At 41.7% G+C, this 14,109-nt stretch overlaps 1 protein-coding gene across 2 annotated transcripts in view; it reads right to left on the reverse strand.

Annotated features, from left to right (window-relative positions):
• Positions 1–14,109, reverse strand: part of LOC147011142 (sodium/glucose cotransporter 1-like) — a 144,886-nt gene that overhangs the window by 54,622 nt on the left and 76,155 nt on the right. For both annotated transcript variants that reach the window (XR_015052450.1, XM_085859830.1), the window contains exons 10-12: positions 13,354–13,461; positions 6,113–6,263; positions 3,447–3,615 (exon numbers count right to left, since the gene is read on the reverse strand). Coding sequence is in view for 1 of the 2 variants with exons in the window: in XM_085859830.1 (XP_085715956.1) it covers positions 3,447–3,615; positions 6,113–6,263; positions 13,354–13,461 (428 nt within the window). In the remaining variant the exon portion in view is untranslated. The remainder of the gene's footprint in view (positions 1–3,446; positions 3,616–6,112; positions 6,264–13,353; positions 13,462–14,109) is intronic.

Consider the following 14,109-nt stretch of genomic DNA (forward strand, 5'->3'; position numbering starts at 1 on the left):
GTTTATTCATGTTCTATCCTTTTTATATGCTGAGTGTCAAGCAAGGAAGCAGCACGTACCTTTTAATTATTTTTTTTTAAAGAAAGTCTTTGGTCTGACTCTGCCGGGGTTTAAACCACTAACCTCCCAGACTCAGAGTGGATACTCTAACAATTACTCCACTGAGTGTGGTTATAGAATTTTATAGTGGTCACAAATAAATGATTGTGTGATGTGCCATCCTGAAGAGCTCATAACAAGAGTGAAACCATGGTCGATGGCTCCACTGCCTTTTATTTGTGACCTGTAAATCTCAGTTTCTAATTGATATGAGTGCGCCGACGGAAGCCATCTGGCTTTGGAGGCGATGTGGTGCGCATGCGCAGCATGACGTCATTTCATGCTGTTACCATTATTAGGTCGGAAGAGCAATTTATTGTTTCTTTTTTATATTTCCAACCGCATTCCACTTCCAATTTGGTGTGCAGCAGTTAGGGTTGTGTGTTCGGCCTGGTGTTGGCATCGCAATTAGGGTGGTTGGCTTGGGATCTTAGGGTCCTGAGTTTGAGCCCTGTTGGTTACTGAATTTACACCAGGTGGGGTTGACTCAGCCTGACATCCTTCCGAAGTCAGCGAAATGAGCACCAGTGAACTGGTAATAGGGGTATTGCATCAGCGGCACAGCCGTGCCCCCAACAAATGATAGTTACCTGGCGAAGAAGAAGAAGAAGAAGAAGAAGAAGAAGAAGAGTGTTGTTTGGTGTGCAGCAGTTATAAAGACAATGTGTTGGGTGGCAGATGAACAGTGTTGCTCACAAGTTGTGCAATTTTGGCTGTTGTGAGACGGGTTCTGTGCTTTGCTGCTCCACCAAGTCAGGAGGTGTTTTGAGATACATATGTACACATACAGTGCCTTCAGAAAGTATTCACACCCCTCAACTTTTACCATATTTTGTTGTGTTACAGTCTGAATTAAAAACTGGATTAACTTTAAAAAAAATTGTGACTGATCCACACAAAATACCCCACAATGACAAAGTCAAAACGTGTTTCTAGAAATGATTACAAATTAATTGATAATGAAAAGCTGAAATGTTTTGCATCAATAAGTATTCACCCCCTGAGACGATACTTTGAAGAAGTGCTTTTGGCAGTGATTACAGCTTTGGGTCTTCTTGGTACGTCTGTATCAGCTTTACACATCTGGATTTGGAGATTTTCTCACATTCTTCCTTGCAGATTTGCTCAAGCTCCATCAAGGTGGATGGGGAGTGTCGGTGAACAGCAATCTTCAAGTCTTTTGACAGATTCTCAATGGGATTCAAGTTTGGGCTTTGGATGGGGAACTCAATGGCTTTCACGTTCTTGTTCTGAAGCCATTCTGGTGTTGCTTAGACTGAATGCTTGGGGTAATTGTCCCATTGGAATGTAAATCCTCACCCCAGTCTAAGGTCTTTTGCACTCTGAAGCAGATTCTCCTCAAGGATTTACCTTTATTTGGCTCCATTCATTGGTCCCTCTATCCTTACAAGTCTCCCAGTCCCTGCCACTGAAAAGCATCCCTGGAGCATGATGCTGCCACCACCATGCTTCATGGTGGGGATGGTGTTAGATGTGTGATGAGCTGTGCTTGGTTTCCACCAGATGTAGTGCTTTGTATTCAGGCCAAATAGTTCCATTTTCGTCTCACTAGACCACAGAATCTTTTGCCTCATGCTCTCAGTCTTTCACGAGTCTTTTTGCAAACTCAAGGCATGCTGTCATGTGCTTTTTTCTCAGGAGTGGCTACTCTCCCATAAAGCCGAGATTGTTGTCCTTCTGGCAGGTTCTCCCATCTCAGCCTAGGAACTCTGTAGTTCTGTAAGAGTAGTCATTGGGTATTTGGTCACCTTCATGACCAAGGTCCTTCTTGCCTGGTTGCTCAGTTTGGTCGGATGGCCAGCACAAAGAAGAGTCTGGGGGGTTCCATAGTCTTTCCGTTTTCTAATGATGGAGCTCACTGTGCTCTTTGGAAATTTCAACACTCTAGAAATTGTTTTATACTCTTACCCAGATCTATGCCTCCTGACAATTCTATCTCGGAGTTCTACGGACAGTTCCTTGGACTTCATGGTCGAGTTTCTGCTTTGACATGCACTGCAAATGTGGACCTGATGCAGAAAGGTGTATTTCTTTGTAAATCATGTCCAATCAATTGAATTACCCACAGGTGGACTCAAATCAAGGTGGACAGACATCTCAAGGATGATCAAAGGAAACTGGATGCACCTGAACTCAAATTGGAGTGTCATAACAGAGGTTGAATACTTATTGATGCAACATTTCAGCTCTTCATTTTTAATTTTGTCAAAAATTCGAAAAATATGTTTTCACTTTGTCATTATGGGGTATTTAGTGGAGATCAGTGACAAAAAATTTAAATTTCATCCATTTTAAATTCAGGCTGTAACAACAAAATGTGACAAAAGTCGAGCGATGTGAAACTTGAAAACTTTGATGCTTGGTGATATCATCCTCCCATGAAAGATCATGATCATGAGGCCTAACAGATCATGCAGTTACAGCAGATCATGAGGCCTAACATTTCCTGAGACTGCAGCTCTTCCATTGGCTGTTCAGGGAAGTGAATTGGATAATTTGGTTGCTGATCCTTGTGGATAGATAGAGTGTGAGAGCATGCGACTTGCCAGTGATGAACATCACATTCCAAGAAATTGACCAGCGGCTTAACTTGTGCAGGTCTGATGAAAGAGATTCAGCAGCAGCCAGCCTTTTAGAAATGCGATGTGTTGGTCTGCATAGGGTAGAGTCATCAGCAAAATGGTATAGTTGGTTTTCAAAAGAATCAGAATGATCATTGATATAAGAGTAGATCAAAAATAATATAGGTCCGAAGACGCCGCTTTGTGGAACCCCAGTCTGAAGGGAAAGATCATGGGAAGAGACACCATCAAGGGCCACCAGCTCTTTCCGCTCATGGAGAAAAATCAACCAACCACTTGAGCAGGGGGCCCAAAATGCAAAATGAAGACAACTTACTGGATGACAGACATTAATTATTATGAAAGGCTCGAGAGATATCCAGAGGGATGGCCCTAAGCTCTTCCTTGTGATTCAGGACATCCATCCACTACCTTGTCAGAAGGAATAATGTATCCAAGGTGGGATGGCCAAATCAGAATCGACAGATTAGCAAGTTAGACAATAACCAGTATCTGGGGTCAGCTGCAATGTTAAGGTGGAAATGCAGTGCAGGTTAAATTTGGCAAAGTTACTTTTTACTGCGTATTTCCTTGTTTTTATAAAAAAGACATCATGTACACTTTAAAATTTTATTTTTTACAAATTTTTTTACAAATAATAATTTGTAAAATTTTACAATTTTACAAATAATTATTGATAGGCCTGCAATATTTGTTGGGAAATCCAACACTTTTATGATTAAAATATCTCTCTTGTTGACTCACCGCTTCATTAACGCGTTTAACAAAGATAGCGAGCAAGAAGACAGCGGCAATAGGGGGACCGAGGTAGCTGGTTATGGACTGGATGTAGTCAAAAAGCTGTCCACTTTGAGCTTCTTGGACGATTGGGATCCATGCGATGCTGATACCAATGAGTACCAAGATAAAGACACTAAAAAACATTATCAGAGACAAGCAGCACCATTCAATGTTTAAAATAAGGAGATTTCATAGTTTCTCTTTACATCACATGGATTCCAACACAGACAACACTATATACCATGCAGCACAACAAAATTCCAAGCACACTTGGCAGTAATATTTTGATGGGCAGCTTTAGTAGAGACACATCGATGAAAAGCAGAAGAGTAGGCAGATTAAAGGGACCAAGGAGGTAAATGCAGACAAGGAATGCTCCCACATACCAGTGGAGGTTGGAATGCTACCAGGACTCAGCCTTGTTCCTTCTCTAGATAAAGGACCTCTCCATTGCTTTTGAAAATACCCTCTTCCTTTTTGAAGATAATTACAAATCATCATACAGTATCCTACTCCACTTCTTCATTTTCTTCCATATGGCAGCTTTGCTGCCGGGTAGTTATCATTTTGTTGGTGCACGGCTGTGCCGCTGATGCTGTGCCCCTAAAGCAGTACACTGGTACTCATTTTGCCGACCTCAGAAGGATGACAGGCTGAGCCAACCCCACCTGGTGTTAATTCAGCCATCAACGGGGTTCAAGCTCAGGACGCCAGGATCCCAAGCCACCACCCAAATCGCGAAGCCAACACCAGGCTTACATCCTTCTCCGTTAATAGAGAGTAACTATGTGATAGCTGCTTAGCTCTCTGTCACTGACAGCTGCATCACTCTCCACTGATCTGTATTCGATTACATTCTGGTCTGATGTATGGAACTTATTTTTATTTCTAGCAAATTTCATGCTCCCATGCAGCCCCTCCAGAAGCATCATCAAATTAACTGACCTTTCTGTTTTCATGGTCAGCCACTCCTGGCTCTTTAGCTTGCCAACTTCACCATCAGCCTTGATCTCTCCTGGATGATCATATAGCAAAGCTGGAATCCAAATACAGCCACAGACATGGTACCCTCCATCTTTACAAATCATTCCTTGAAAAAAACAGAATTATTCAAAACCAACAAGACCTATGTAGGAAGCTCAACCCTATGGGCTGGATTCTGTGGGACATAAACCTCTCAACATGATTAACATCTCCTGTGATGAGGCAGAAGCACAAGGCCTGTTGCTCTCACATCGCAGATAGGTTGGTGGCATGTGTGTGTGTCTGTGTGTGTGTGTGTCTGTGTCTGTGTCTGTGTCTGTGTCTGTGTGTGTGTCTGTGTGTGTCTCTGTGTGTGTCTCTGTGTGTGTGTCTCTGTGTGTGTCTCTGTGTGTGTCTCTGTGTGTGTCTCTGTGTGTGTCTCTGTGTGTGTCTCTGTGTGTGTCTCTGTGTGTGTCTCTGTGTGTGTCTCTGTGTGTGTCTCTGTGTGTGTCTCTGTGTGTGTCTCTGTGTGTGTCTCTGTGTGTGTCTCTGTGTGTGTCTGTGTGTGTGTGTCTCTGTGTGTGTGTCTCTGTGTGTGTGTCTCTGTGTGTGTGTCTCTGTGTGTGTGTCTCTGTGTGTGTGTCTCTGTGTGTGTGTCTCTGTGTGTGTGTCTCTGTGTGTGTGTCTCTGTGTGTGTGTCTCTGTGTGTGTCTCTGGCTCAAAACATGTGGAGTGTGATGAGCACTCCGCTGATCCCCATTGTACACAATCCCATACCAAAGCGTTGCCTCAAACACAGAGGCCTCAGCACAGTGACTCTGTCAAACAGACAAAGATTATATGGTCAACATCAGTTAAACATCAAACGGAGCCACCAATCCAGATTTCAGAGTTATTTGCTCTGATAGAGATGGCATACCAATAAATATCCAACCAATGATGACCACATTTGTCATTTATATATCAGACGCACCTCCTGACTGTTATGGTGAGCATCGCTGCGGATTATGTCTCACACGGTAAAACTGCATAATCCGCGCAGAATAACTGTCCATCTGCCACCCAGATGATCGTTCCTGCTAATGCAAATCATTCAACCAGAAGGCACATGATGTGATCGGTGGGAAAATCGAAACATGTGGAGTGTGACGACCCCTGGTTCATGCCACAGGGGGTGGGGACCTCAGGTCACAGGGGTTGAAAGAAGGAAAAAAATTAAACTCAAAATTTGACATTGGGTCATTCCTGGTGGAACTTCATGCCATCTCTCAACTTTGCTTTAGGTGAGAAGCACGGGGATTTGTGATGGAGTGCCATCGACTACGCTCTGGTTTATTTTGCCAGAACCACTTGGAGAACAAATCTGTCAGTTCATTCTTCAAAAGCCTGGTGGCAAATGGTCAGGGAAGCTTTCAGAATATGTGTTTATTTTGTGCCTTCACTCAACATGAGGATGGTGTCACTGTGGACACAACTCATGACAAGGCAAAGTATTAAAATGGTTTTTTTAGACAGATGCTCAAATAAACCCTTATTTACCTGTTGATTCTCTGTCGTCTCGTTTACATTATGTTCCCTGGATGAAGAGTTCGTAATACATTTCCAAGTAAACCTATGTGTAGAAATAAAAAAAACATGCAAATGTAGGAATTAATAGTAACTAGTACCGTCCCACGATCATCTGTTCTCTCTCCGAGGCCTTCGGTCGAATTCTTGTGTAGATATCCATAGTGAATAATGTGCTGGCACTGTTAAAGATTGACGTCAAGGAGCTCATGAGAGATGACAACATCACAGCCATCATAAGGCCACGCAGTCCTGTGGGTCACACATTGCAGTCCCAAATTTATGAGAAACAAATGAAAATTTGCTCAATCCTGGCAATCTCAAAAGAGACCAAACAAATATACGAATGCACAAGTTACATAACATCCAACGAAGTCAAACTTAGTTGGATGTTATGTTGCATTTCATTCATGTAAAAAAAGTCAACCAGAATACAGTATATACACAGACTGCAGCAGACTGAATATTTTGAATATACAGTAATCCCTCTCTTCCCCTCCCTATTGATCAGCAGATGAAGTATAGCTTTTACTGAACTGTATTTGTGTCGTCCAAAAAATGCAATAAAATATGACCATTTCTAAAGAAAATATGCAAGTCCAAAGAAATAAAGAACATCCCACGATGAGGATTTATAATACAACAGTGCAATATATCACCATGAGCATTGGAATATGGGTCGATTTAACCTTTACACATCAAGTACAGGGTGGTCCATGGTCCATATTTTCCTTGTTACACATACAGCAGGTGACAACGACTGAAAAAGAGTAAGTAGGCCTTAACAATGGAATAATATAAGACAGGGACTACAGGGACTCAGGAGATGAAGCCACACAAACATACAAATGCATATGTTTCATTTCGAAAAAAAATATATATATACATACATACATATATATATATATATATATATATATATATATATATATATATATATATATATATATATATATATATATATATGCTATTCACACCCTCTGGCTGTAATCAGCCAAAGTTTATGTCTCGCATAGTAAAACCGCATAGTCTGCAAAGAACAAAAGCCTGTCTTCCACCCAAACAATTGTTCCCACCAAGGCAAACAAAAAAAAAAACCAGAAGGCAAGTGCCTTCTGGTGGAGATCTTTCCTAGGAGAGCCACATCTCCAAGCTGGCCTCCAAAGCCAGTCGCTGAATGGGCATCCTATGTCATGTAAAGTCCTTCCTTGGCACACCTGAGCTTCAAACCACTTAAAGGCTTTCATCCACAATCTGATGGAGTACTGCTCCCCCCTCTGGGGTGGTGCTCCTGCCTCACACCTATCTTGACTTCACGCTGTGGAAACCAACGTTTTTCGGATCATTGGTATGTTCTGCGGTAAAGCTTAGTCTTTGGGACTCCCACTCTCTCACTGGAGGCAGGCTAGTGGTCTTTCTGTCTTCTACGATCTCCTCTTTGGCTTTGCCCCTCCCCTGCTCTGTCTGTGATGCCCCCCCCCCTATATTTCCTCAGGGCATTCAAGGTCCGCCAAAAAACCCCTTCTGGTGAAACTGCCAAAATAAAGAATCACTGCTCACCTTCACTCTTTCATTCCTCTTTTTTCCCACCTCTGGAACAAACTCCCACACTCTCTTCAATCCCACTCCTCCCTCCAGGTGTTCAAAACAGCTGTTCAACACCATGTCATATCTTCCCCCGTCCAAAATCTTGATCTATACTACCCCCGTTAATCCACCCCAAACCCACCTCCTTCAAATTTCCTGTTTTCCTTCCTGAAAGTCCCTAAAGTGGCCATCTTCTTTACCCCATGTACACACTCCATCCTTCTCCCTTCTAAGGATTTCCTAATGTCTCTTTTCCAAACTGTTTTGTGCTTCTCTCTCCCACCCCTCTTCTCTCCTGCCCTGATATATGTTCTGTATATTAGCTCTTCCACGAGCCTCGAATTGGTGAACAAAAAATAAAAAAGATGCATGCCAAAATGTGTGGAGCATGACGAAACGCTCCCACCTAATCTCAAACGGACGTGAGTCCTGTACATGTGCAGACCGAAGCGTCACCTCTAAACCGGAGGCTTCAGCCCGGCTACTCATGTCAAAAGACAAAGATTTAAGGTCATCCTTGGTCAAACATCAAACGGAGCCGCCTATCCGGATTTCAAGCCTATTTGCCCTCATTATGAAGGCACTATATATATATATATATATATATATATATATATATATATATATATATATATATATATATATATATATATATATATATATATATATATATATATATATATATATATATATGGTAAAAAAAATCGAAACATTTAAACAGCTTGGGACATGTACCTTAACCCAATGACCAAAGCACACAGTCCAACAAGACTGTCCCGTTGGCATACACATGCCCCTCAGCCCAAAATCTGAAGCATATGGTCACTCAAACACACACATCATAACCCCAAGGGGCGAGAATGCATGGTTATACATTTGGACCCCTCTATAGGAGTGAGTCCCCATGACTTCAAATGGCATGCCGTCCTGAATTTGGGCTTATTTACCCTAACCAGGATGGCACACAGTATAAATATCGAACAAATGATGACCACAGTCATTGTTTAAATGTTATTAGCACCCTCTGGTTGTAATCATGAGCATCAGCCGCAGATTATGTCTCACACGGTAAAACCACACAATCTGCAAAGAACAAAAGCCTGTCTGCCACCCAGACGATTGATTGTTCCTGTCAATGCAAACAAAACATTATGCCACAAATATGAAATGGGATAAGATTGGGGCAGTTGGGATTATACTTTAAAGGAAAAAGGCACACCCAACCAAAAATTTACTAGATCTACTCTGCAAAACAAGTAATAAACAAGAAGAAGAGCAATCAGAGATTACAGACCCTCACCAGGACTTGTTTTGTGTGGTGTTTGTGTAGTTTTGTGTGGTGTATTTTGTGTGGCGTTTGTGTACTGGTGTGTTATGTAATTACTAAGACATAATTAGAACTGCCACTTTATAACTGCTGGCAGTGATGACCGGATACCAAGACGTCCCGCTTTGATGCAACCCCACTTTGATCGGACACCTGACCCTGACCCACGACATTTTTTCATTATTCGTCAAATAAATTCAGAATGGGATTAAAATAAATTCAATTCAAATCAAATCGAAGACCAAATACGTACAGTCCTGCATTGGAGTTATCAGAAGGAACCCAAACAAGCAAAAAGCAAAGATGAAGTCATCAGGAGGAATCTGGATAGGATTCGCATTTCAGCTGCTACTCCTCTACCCCCAAACCCATCCAGACACAGCCAAGTGATCCTCATTCAAAAAAGTAATCAAAACTTTTTTTTAAAGAACCCAGATCAAAAAATTAAATAATTCTGGCTGCCAAATCATGTGTCCGATCAAGTTAAAGCTTAAAAAGTATATTCCGCATCACTTCTCGATCATAATGTTGAAGTTTCATATCACTTGATTAAGCAGTTCCAGGAAAAAAAACATTCTTTTATAATTTTCTTCAATCCAATATGCCTGCCAAACCATGTGAACTACCAATTATTCCTTGACAAACTTGTACACCCATGCCTTGGGGAACGTTTATGTGAAGTTTCCCCTTTATCTGTCCAGCTGTTCTGGAAAAAAAGATTTTTATAGGTTTTTGGGTAAATCCAATATGGCTGCCAAACCATGTGACCTATGATGTCATATGTGTGAATCATTGGTTCCTCATGGATTGCTGGTCATACCTGTAAAGTTTTGCCTCAATCTGTTTGCCATATCAGAGAAGATTTTTGAAGGTTAAAAAAAAATGGCTGCCGAATCACGTGACCGATGACGTCATCAAAAAATTTGTAGACCATTTGTCCCAAGATGACCCTCAAAATTTTTCATACTGATCAGATGTAGTGTTCTACATATGCGATTATGACGTCATAACAAAGGCACCTATGATGTCATAAAAAAATCACTCATTCCCCATGAGGAATACTTGCTGTGTGCCAAGTTTCAATATTTTCCTTGGTGCGGTTTCAGCGATACAGAGGTCCAAATTTTTTGGGGTTCTACCAACATGGCTGCCCCACCACGTGACTTATGACATCATAATTATCAATAAAACATTTTACATGAGTAGTTGCTCCTGTGGTGAAAATTTCATCTCAATCTGACAAGCATTTGCAGAGAAAAACATGAAAGTTCTGTGCGGACAAACAAACAAATGGACAAACAAACAAACAAACGGAAACAAATGCAATGCCCTCTCCTTCGGCAAGGGTAACATGCAAGAGCAGATCCGGTCTCAGGTGATGTTTCATCCACTTCCCAGCGAGCTTCCTCGGACAATACACTCCAAGCCTCGGCACGTGTCTGCTTTTATTCCCGAGGCGACAATTCTTTCCGGCCAAGTTCTGGTGCAATAGGACAATTGAGGAGTAATTTTATTTTGCCGAATCTTAAGAAACCAAAGCCAATCATCAAATCGATTGGCTGCTCTGCTGTTTTTATTATTCTTGTGATCTGATATTGTATGTATGGGGGTGAATAAATGTGTGTGTTCATTCTTGTTTTTTGTGTTTCCGTAGTATGAAAATGACTGGGTTCGCATCCAGGTTGGGCATGGTGAAGTGTGGATTGCGTGATCGGTGGAGATTCCGTTGGGTGTTGTACATGTGTTGGTGAGGTGTTGGGGATTGAGTGTTGTTGTTTTTTACTGGCCTTGTCCAGCTGTTTGTTCCATCCAGTTTTTGACATTTGTATCAGAGGTGTGTATTATGTGTGCATGTCCACGGTCTTTCCAGTTTAGACCACCCTCTTGGCTGTTGACGTGCCATGCCCTCCAGTAGCGATCTGTGTCATTTGTGTGATGTCATGTCTGGGACACAGGTCGCATCCAAGTCAGATTTCTGGCCAGATTGCAGGTAATGATGCACTTTGGCTGACTGTGTCACCTTTGCAAGCCTAACTGTTCTATCATGTTCATCCAGCCTTTGTTTCAAATCCCTTTCAGTTTCACCAATGTAGAATTGGTCATAGTCTCTGCAAGACTAATGGTAAACAACTTTGGATTTGTCACCGGTTGATATTGTGTCCTTTTGCTTTGAAATTACATTGCAGATGGTGCATAGAGGCTTGTAGGCTACACCAATCTGTGTGCTGCGTACTGTCTTGTCAATCCTTTCGGAAAGTCCCACGTAGTATGGTAGTACACAATACCCAAGCGTGTCTGGCTCCTTCCCTTCTGCATATTTTGGTTATTTTCGGGTGCGGATTATCCCTTTGCCATATTGATTATTGAGCAGCACTCCCTCCTCTAACTAATCTAATTTATTTAATTTCATTGGCTTTGGAAGAAGACACAGTTCAGGCCAGAGCTGCCAAGCTCAGTTCAACACTGCATTTGTGGGTGATTTGGTTGCACGAGTTAAAATCCAGTCATCTGTTTATGTGACTTGGTTTCCTGCATACTGACATATTTCGGTAGCCATCAGGCTTCTGGTAAACTTCCACATCCAAAAAGGCCAATTTGGCTAATGGAGTATATGGACTAATGAGATAGTTATCTCATAATTCATGTAAGAATAAGTTGTCTCATAATTAATTACCCCAATTAGTGCTGTCAAGATTTTGTGCAGATAGATCCGTGTCTTCCTGCCAGCCATATGTATCCTTTTCCTCCATTTGTGTGTTTTCCATTTACTTTCACCTCCTCCTTGGAAAGTGTTTTGGGGCCATGGCAGCTAAGTGGGCGAGGCTGGCACCTGATGGCATCATGCCCAGTTCTCCGAGCGTGAAGGGTCACGTGGCCGGCAGCGTGGTGAACGGAGAAGCGGCAGTTAAGTCAGGTGCAGCAATATTAAAATCCACCACGAGGGCATGCTGATCCAGTTGGAGTCGAGTCAAGAACCCTCAGAGAAAGGAATTGCACTTGTCAGTTCTATCAGTCAGTTCAGCCGGGGGTGAGGCCGGTAAAGTATCTGCCATAAAGCAGCAAGCCAACCGTCTGCACTATGCCAAATGGGCACAAAACAAGTTCAACCTGGCCCAAATGATTCGCCTTCTGTGAGATCATCCAACCCGTCTCAGCTTCGGAAAAGTGTATGCCTCTGCCTCTCCTTTCTTCCTATTCCATATCCTGTTGTCTCTGTTATTATTTTAAGGTTTGGTGTTGATTCTGTATTGTTTAGATAAGCAGGTCATCTGGTTTCGTCTTTGTATTCCTTGCACACTCAGGAACTGCATGATTACCTCCACCACCGAAAGTGAAGGAAGTTTTGTTTTCACCCTTTTCTGTCTGTTTGTTTGTTTGTTTGTTCTTCACCATTGAGAGATCGGGCCAAAAACTATATGTAGCACGATATCTCAAAAATGTATTGGGCCCGATATGTTCTCGTGGATCAGGCATAACAGGGCAGAGGTATGCGCTCTACCGAGTACCCTTCCAGTTGCATTATTTTCTTTCTTCCCTCTTATCATTAAATTCACTATTTTTATTCAACATCGCTGTGGTTTTTGAGTAGCGTTGACACCTCCAGTGTTATGAAATTATTGTTTGGAAATAAGAGCACACTAAAATCTTGGTGTGCAAACTAAATAACTAAATTTTGCCGTGCCATGGCTTACTGTACGTATACATTCCAGTCGAGCCAATCACTCCGGCATTCTGTGGAGTACGTCTACCTCTGGCAGGACTTTTCAGACAATGGCATTACAATATATTGGTGTCTTCAGGGGATAATGCAGAGGTAGCACAATCACCTTTGACCTGTCTAGTTTGGGTTTGATAATTGGTCCGACTACAAAGTGTCAGACAGGTGCTTAATTGTTGTCGACAGGGTGTTGCAGCACAAAATTAGACGTCCTTCGGATTTGGACGTTAAGCTGGGCACCGTTTGCTCGCACTATCACTGGTGGATGTCAAAGATCCCACCAAGTGTTTTTAAGAAGAAGAGGTGAAGAATGTTAGCTGTGGGCTGAACTCTTAACTGACCTATAGTAAAAAAAAAAAAACACACACACACACACACACACACACACACACACACACACACACACACACACACACACTAAACTGTTACAAAAAAAAAGAAATACCAGTAAAGATGGATCATCACTTCCTCAGTGTATATCACCAGTGGCCAGTGGGCTTCCTAGTGTCCTTAAAATTATTGTAATAAAATTGGAAAGCTTTCAATTATCTTTCAAATTAAATAGAAAAAAAAAGATTATGTCATAACAGCAGAAAACTTTTTGCAATTGAAGAATTATATTCATAAATTCTGAAAAATAACAAAACCCGGATGATTGACTTTCTTATGGAAATTTCAGCGAAATTTACTGAATGAAAGCCCACACTCACCATTGGGTAGAAGATTCAGAACCAAAGTAGGATAAGCAATGTTTGAACATCCGACTGAAGTTCCACAATACTCTTGGCACTTTTCTGGTTCAACACAAGCAATTTTATCTGAAAGAAAGGGAATTATCAAAATTTAGCCATTGTGAAGATGATAAACCTATCGGAGAGTAACTATGACATGGTCAAGAAACGTGTGTGTGTGTGTGTGTGTGTGTGTGTGTGTGTGTGTGTGTGTGTGTGTGTGTGTGTGTGTGTGTGTGTGTGTGTGTGTGTGTGTGTTCTCAAATTGTATACATGAATGAGCAAATTAAAAGGTGCTCTTTTTGACTTTTGTGAAAATGTTTAAAACTTGATTTTAAACTCTATACTCTCCACCATAAAAAAAATTGAACAAGTAGGATTAAAAATGTAGTTGTTGAAGGATTTTTCCAATTGCCTCTTTGGCACGAGGGATGTGCAGAACACCTGATTGAAAGTTTCCACGTAACGTAATTTCCTTGTACCACTCTTGCACCCTTAGGTTTTTCGAGGTAACACGAGACATTCTGAGGAAATTAAAAAGTCTTTCCGAGACACCACCAGCATTTACATCATCCAAATTAATTGCATTCTTTAACAATCCATTACAATGCCACATCTGTCAGAAAATGAGAGGAATGAAATCACTGAAGACCTTCAATCAGGGTATTGACCCCATTTTCCAGAGACCCTGTAAGCATGAAATCATGGCACAAGATGAACAGGGTGTTTCACATC

The sequence above is a fragment of the Eptatretus burgeri genome, chromosome 16 (assembly GCF_056783735.1).
Source record: "Eptatretus burgeri isolate ZD-2024b chromosome 16, Ebu_testis_v1, whole genome shotgun sequence".
NCBI lineage: Eukaryota > Metazoa > Chordata > Myxini > Myxiniformes > Myxinidae > Eptatretus > Eptatretus burgeri.